At 42.0% G+C, this 7,665-nt stretch overlaps 1 protein-coding gene across 1 annotated transcript; it reads left to right on the top strand.

Moving 5' to 3' along the window:
• The first annotated feature begins 187 nt into the window (after positions 1-187).
• On the top strand, positions 188-2,476 carry hmx2 (H6 family homeobox 2). Its single transcript, XM_042502766.2, has 2 exons — positions 188-680; positions 1,349-2,476. The coding sequence occupies exons 1-2, from the start codon at positions 410-412 to the stop codon at positions 1,894-1,896; spliced, it is 819 nt and encodes a 272-aa protein (XP_042358700.1). The 5' UTR covers positions 188-409; the 3' UTR covers positions 1,897-2,476.
• Positions 2,477-7,665: the final 5,189 nt, after the last annotated feature.

The following is a 7,665-nucleotide window of genomic DNA, read 5'->3' on the forward strand; positions in this document are numbered from 1 at the left end:
TGCATCTAAATGAGCACTGCTCGTCTCCTTCCACTCCCTCGCTCTCCTCATCCCGTCTTAAAACCTTGACAGGAGTTTGAAATTTCCGGGCTTATGTCGGAGGCTGCGATTGGCTCAGGAGGAGCTTACCTACATGCAAATGAAGCAACGCAACCTTGCTGCCTCTGATCCAGAGCGTGAGGAGGAGGACCAGGAATACACTCATGTTCCCCGAGCTCTAGAAAAAACACCTACAACTCCTTCAATGTTAAAAGTCCACAATTAAACCGGCCAGGGGGAGGAAAAAAACAACAGAAGAAGACTAAAGCCGCTTTGGTCATTTTTACGCACCAATCGTGTAGAAACCAATAACGGAATACAAGGGGACAGACAGATTCAGGCAATACTTCACTACTGTTATGAAGCGAGAATGAGTAGCGCAGAAGACAGCGGGAGCAAGTGCTCGTCGGGCCCGATTTCCAGCTTTACCATCCAGTCTATTTTAGGCACGCCGTCCGATGCGCCACGCTCCGGGAACAAGGAGCTCTCCAAGGGGCCGCCGCCACCGCCGCGGAGGCGCTCACTGTCGGTGTCCTCCGAGGAGGAGTGCAGCGGCGGGGAGGACTCAGCAGATTGCTTCTGCTCTGACACGGGTCACAGCGAGCCATGCACCCAGCACCAAGCCCATAACTTCTGTTTAGGTGAGGAATATTTATTATCATAATAATCATTATTGTAATTACAGAAAATATTTAAGTGGTACAAAATAATTACAATTTAACTACAAATATTTACAATTGTATATAATTTGTTTACTAGGCCTATATAAAATGGCATGAGAGCAGGCCTAATTACTTCCACTTTTTATTTATTTATTAATTTTTAAATAATCAGGCCTCCCGTTTTGTTTTTGTTTGCACTTGAGCTCACATTTCATTAGCTCGTGTTTGTGACAGTCACACTCGCATGCAGCTCATCCACTTCCACTTGTTTGTTGTGTGCACACTATCATGCAGCAACGGGAGAGTGGAAGGTCGAATAATTAGCCCTCTGTCTTTTCCTCTCATTTCAAATTTAATTGAGCCCGCTAATTGACGAAACATGTTTCTAAAATGGCTGCACTACACGTCGTCAATTGAGCGTTAAATAGAGATTTTTATTAATAGCTGACTGCGCACGGAGCGTCCTCGTACTGAATTGTTTATTTAAAAATCACCGGCTTTGAGCAGCCGATTTAGGGAAGTCAGAGTTCACACTTGACGAACTCTCAAACTAAGTATGTGGGGAAAAATGTGATTTTTTTCCCCCCAGTTAATAAATAAAAGCTTTGTACCGGTTATGATATTCACCATCTTATCCTCGCGCTCAGGTCCCGCTAAAGGACTTCTATCTGGGAGTGACGGGCTCGCGCGGCGGCCGCACCTGCCACAGCCTCTGCTGCAGGATTACAAGGAGGAGCAGGAGAGACCGTGCCATCAAATGTCACCCCTGTCGGAGGAGAGACAGACGGACGGTGCGGACAAGCAGAATAACTCGGCCAAGAAGAAGACGCGCACGGTTTTCTCCCGGAGTCAGGTGTACCAGCTGGAGTCCACCTTCGACATGAAGCGCTACCTGAGCAGCTCGGAGCGGGCCTGCTTAGCCTCCAGCCTGCAGCTGACGGAGACTCAGGTCAAGACGTGGTTTCAAAACAGGAGGAACAAATGGAAACGGCAGCTATCAGCTGAACTGGAGGCGGCCAACATGGCCCACGCCTCCGCACAGACACTAGTGGGGATGCCGCTGGTTTTCAGAGATAACTCCTTACTGCGCGTTCCGGTTCCGCGCTCTATCGCCTTTCCGACGCCCCTTTATTACCCGGGGAGCAACCTGCCAGGGTTACCTTTATACAACCTGTATAACAAGATTGAGTACTGATTGACTCTGCTGTATGTTCATCACTGCAGTCCACGTAAAAAAACAAAACAAAAAACGCATTACAAAACATTCTTATAAGTGTCTCCACATAACCCCTGTATATTAATTGTATCACTTTATTTGTTGAGGAAATTATGCAGAAACTGTACATCTCACGAGAAAGCAATCAAGCTTCCCTAAATGTATAAAAATACACCATGTGTATAATTAATTACAATAATTTTTGTACTTTTATTTTCCACCTTTCACTGATAAAACTTAACATTCATATCACATTAGAGAAAAAATGGATTTCAGGAAAAAAAAACAACTTTTACACGTTTTATTCATAATTGATTTGTCACATATTTTGCAAAGCATCAGTCATTTTTATTTTACCTGACCGGAAAAAAATTCCATTCAAGGAAAAAAATATCATTGTTTCTATTGTAATTTAGACCTTCAATAATAACCTTCTCATTCAATAAATTTTCTATTTCAGTGAAAATTGGGGCTCTCTTGGTTTTATTTTATGTACTGCTTCCTTTTGTGCACTTACATTTGTAAACTTAACTATTGACACAGTTAGATTTTTTAAAAAAGAGGACAAACAGTTAAAGCAACTGTAAACAAGTCAAATTCCAGTTAGCTGTGTTGACACTTCTTGTCCTGTGCAGAGCCAGCTAACAGTAAACAAACTCATATGATCACAAGATGTTCTGTTGTGGTAAGTGTGAACATTTGTTAAAGGCTCTTGATATAATCAGATATTAATGGTGGATTTTTGTTGAAGCTGCAGCAATTTTCACCTGGAGGGATTTATTAGATTTAAACTAAGAACACCTGTGCCTTAACCATGCATTACTCAAGTGGGAAAACTTGGAAGACGCTGATGTTAATAAAAATATTTGATATTACTGTTCATACTATAGTTTACATTGCTTTTGGCTTATATGCCTGAGGATTTTATCAAATGTTAAGTTGTGACGGGTGCATTTTAACTGTATCTGTGCAGAGATTTAGTGTAAAGTGTATCCTTCTGCAAAACTGGAGCTTCCATATTTGTTTCATTACCAAAAAATTAACCCATAAGCAAAATTAAATATGCTCTGTCTGAAACTGCTTCAGAGACTTTAAAGTCATGCTTTCGAGATCAATTTTGAACACAACACTGCTGTAAATCAAAAGGTGGCTGACCTGAGTATGCTGCCTTGTAGAGATGGAGGTAACCATGGATGAAGCAGATTGCAGGGTGGAGAAAAGATGCACGACATCAGGAGCCATTCGCGTCTCTGGGCCGGATCTTCTCTGATTTGAAGTCTGCCTCCTGTGGATCTCCAGCATCAGGCCTTGAAAGGGGAAACAAAATAAAGAGGCATATAGTCAAAGTTCAAGACTCGCTGTTATTAATTGAAATTCTTGTCTCCATATGTGCAATGAAATATTGTATGAGTTACACCATATAGAGTATGTCTTCTTGATTCAGAGGATAATTTCCGAAAGGTCCAGCTCATGTTGTTAAAGTTCAAGTTACGATTTCAAGACAATTTAATAGATGCAAATACTAAACACAAGCCTGAAGAGAATCACTCACTCCCAAGCACACACACAGATGCCCCATAGTTGATGGGGAGCGATAAAACGGTGTCATTTGCCAGCTTTTCTTGGGTGTCACATCATGTAAACCACCACCACCACCCAGCCAACCCCGTCTACCCATCCCGCCAATCTCTCACTGTGTGCTAATGGCTACATTACCTAGCAGAATCATGACTAGCCAGGCTCTGCTGCCCTGCAGATTATGCCTGACCCAATTTCTGCAACAGCCGCCCTGTGTTTCTGGGAAAATGGATAGCGTTAGACAACAGCAGTGATTTATGGGTAACTCCGGCACCAGCGGAGAGGTGAGGTGCAGGGGGATGAATTTGTGACAGATATGTGAGGGAGAGAAAAGAGAGATAGAGAGAGGGATGGGGGACTGTAACGCTTATGAAAAGGAGCAATAGCTTTGGTTGAATGAAGCTGTTTATTAGTTTCCAAGTGGTCATTATGTCATCAGGTGTGACGGCGCCGCGCCGCTCTTTTGGATGGATGTTTGCACCCCACTGACTTGTGGGAAATCTGCATGACCTGTCACCTGAGGTTGTTTGATTTACAAGAGACAGGCAGAGAGAGAGATGTGCGTTGAGGAGCAAAGGAGAGAATAAGTGAAAGAGAGGAATAGGTGGGGGTGGAGGAGGGGGCTTCGATGTAACTATGTATCACTGCAATGGCAGGTGTGAATTACAAATTTTAATAGCGGGGCAATGAAAATGATTTGAAGTGGTTTAAACTGCAAAGAGACAGCGACTGGCATGGTGATGAAGATTTGTTGAGATGATGTGTTGTGCCTTAGGATTCATCAAACCTGCCTGGTAAGGTGAAAAGCAAGTGTAATTCACTTCTGTGGTATAATTTATGATGGGAGTAATGGAAACTGTGGGCTACACACTGTGGAGAGAGAGAGGCAAAGGCAGAGAGCACCGGGCAAATTGATTCTCGGGATAGTTTTTAGAGCATATTTACAGGATCATAATGAATTACACTAAAACCTCTGGATATCACCTTTTTTACATCTTGAGATAAAACGATGTAGATCAAAACTAACTTAATAAAGATGCCATTAAATGTGAACAGCCTGCAACAACATTACGTTTTTATTTATAATGTTCTAATATTTGAAGAACTCCTTTTTCATCATTTATTTGGACGACTGCTTTTCAACTACCTAACATATTTACAGTCATCTGATTTAAAGAGGGTATGTGTGGCTTCATATTAGAGCGGGGAGGTTATAACGCCATGAGCAGATGCAGAGCCTCGGGTCTGCCTCAAGACAAGAGTTTTAAAAGCGATCGCAATGCATTAAGCCAGACAACTCTCAAGACCTGTTTGCTCCCTAAATGAATTTGAGGGGAGCGTAACAAGGTTTTTCAGGCAGGCCCTGTCATCCGCTGGCTTTAACCAGCTTCTGTATTTATGGGTTAATGGTTAAAAAGGAGAGCTTGGACCAGAAGTGATTTTTCATGATTCTGTTTTATATCAACTGGAAATGAAGGAGCTGAAGGGAAATTGTGTTTGGCCCCCCACTCCCCCCTCAGCCCCGACCCCTTCTGCTCAACAGGAGAGGCATATGCTGCTGCACCAGGCGAAGCAGACATATGGATAAAGTATATTAAGTAGAACATGGCATTGGAAATGATGTTGTTAGTATTTCCAAGCTTTTAACAAAAATAGGTTTTAACTTTCAGTCTCAAAATCAATTTGCTTCAATGTGCGATACTGTGACATATTTTGAGATGTTTCTAACTCAAGGTCAAACACAAACAGCTCTGTTATTTGAACTCCCTAAAAACAATATTTAACCAAAAATCTGCATTAGGGCTTTAATGGCACAACGCATTATGCTTCATTGTTAAATTACCAACCATTTCTTGAACTGCCTGTTTTGAAGTGCCATTCGCTGTCCAATATGCATCAAACTATTACAGGCTACAGTACGTGCAGAGAACTCGGCTATTACTCCAGAGATAAGTCCATTAGCATTACCTTTGACACAATAATGGATGTGAGATACAATTCTCTGCTCTCCATTTTGTATTTGTAAGGATAATAGGGGGATTATCTTGAAGGCCTTATGCTACACACTCAAAAGTGAGACCACACTGAGGACAGAGAGCCCTGCAACAGTTGTTTTCACATCCTCCCCTCTCCTCCCTCCCTCGCCCCCCTCCTTCTGCTCCAAGACCCTCTCAGAGAGAGCCAGGGAAGATAAAGCATGTCATTATTCTATTAAAGACCTACAATTTTTGTAATGGGACTTGCAGCGGTCGGCAGAAGTGCAGGCAGCTTCTTCAATATCCTGGACATTATTTGCTCGTTTAGTTAAATGATGTTTCTAATTCCCTCATAATTACTTGTAATGAGGCTGTCTCCCTCGTTTTGATGCGGCAACATCTTAATACAGCATGGCATTCTTTTTTAGGGATAATTACCTCTCATGAGGCCGGGCAGCACGGCTGGGGTTTGTTGTGCGCTGCACACGTGGCAAATTGGCTTGTTTCCTGCCATCTTGTCTTCCTGCAAATTGGTAAATTAAGTTTCTCGGCTGGAGCATTAGAACTGTTAAGTTTGCTTTCTCGGCTCCTTCAAATTATTTGCTTCGCTGACAGAGAGATGGCTGTATATTCTGTGTTTTGTCTTATTAACTTTGTAGACTTTTTATTCACAAAGTGCACAGGGATGTTAGGGGAGCTGAATGTTGGAGTGTTAAGAAAAAAAATGGCCAAACATTTTGGGAGATGTATTCCACATGACAGAGCAACAAATATATATTCAAATTTATTTTAAAAAATCATTCATCTTGATTTATATTTATTCGTATAATCTAACATGGTTAATTTTAAAGACATAAGCTTAAACTAGAGATCTTAAACTGTTATCTAATCTAATGTTATTTAAAGCTGGAAACACTGAGTACGGTTTTGTGTATTGTAATGTTGACAGACAAAACAGTGCCTTAAAATACACCTGCGCTGCTACTGTGTCAACAAAGTCAATGGAGCAGTTCCATCATTTTCAATAGGGAGAGAGATCAGCAATTTTTTAAAAATAAATAAATGTTTAAAAGTTAATATTGGAAGATTTCAAAATACAGAAATAAACAGAAATCTTTCTTAAAATGGATTTTCTCTTCCTGTTTCCCTTCTACCAGCAGACATGTCCCTCTGAAATGATCCAGCTGCCGTACTCCAACCGCAGCTATCGCAGGGTTGACTGAGGGGTTTTTATTTCTAAGTGCTGATGTGTCGCAGACAGTTTGGCTCTACAAGAGCCTGTTATGCGCCGATTAAAGAGAGGGAAGGAGTGCTCCCACAGGGCGGCCTTGTACATTTACCCTGACCACAAAAAGGTCTAACGTTTACGCCCCGGTGCTGACATGACCTTCAAACAAGGTCCCTCTGCAGCCTGGGTGGATACTGGAACTGTCTGGAGGAGACCTGCAGTGAAACCAACAGACAGACAGGAAGAAATCATATCTTTTATATCAGGAATTACCTGTCTGCCATCTCCTGTGAAGTTAGAAGATATGGCTTTTATTGGGAAATACAGGAAAGGATAGTTATTTTTCGCACTTATATGGCAAAATGTGATTGTGATTTTCCAAAAGCTTTTGTCAGTTTCACTGAATGTTGGAACATGATATAAGAAGTATCTTTTCTCCATTAAAATCACCTACACTGAACAAACTGACAAACACAAAGGGCCACTAAATAATTCAGAGCCAAATCCAGTCATCAGTCATCTATTGGTGGGAGACAAACATATCACTGGCTTTTGTTTTTATTAGCGAGAGCACAGACAGATTCTCAAGTGATCCTGCTGTCTGTGCTGGGTCAGTGATCTGTTTGTTATGAGATTTGATATCGAGTTCTTCTTAATATAGGGAGTTGGGATCTCTTTGTAAGACCAAGTGGTCTCTTTCAGCTGCAGGGGTCTGCTGTATAGAGAGATGATCTGTCACTTCAGTCTAAGACTGACTGCTGACCACATAGCCTGCAGCGCGGCAGCAGGGAGCACAATGAAAGCAGCACACTATCACCTGACAGCTAATTAGGGATCACTCCCCTGGAAGGGAATACATTCTCTTTGAGGGAATGAGAGAAAGAAAGCAAGAGGTCGCTGAAATCCATGTGATGCGTCAGTCAAAGCCACAAGTACACCTGCGATTTCTAAAGACGTATTTGGTTA

This window comes from Plectropomus leopardus, chromosome 13 (assembly GCF_026936395.1).
Source record: "Plectropomus leopardus strain MGB_pleo_1.0 chromosome 13, ASM2693639v1, whole genome shotgun sequence".
NCBI lineage: Eukaryota > Metazoa > Chordata > Actinopteri > Perciformes > Serranidae > Plectropomus > Plectropomus leopardus.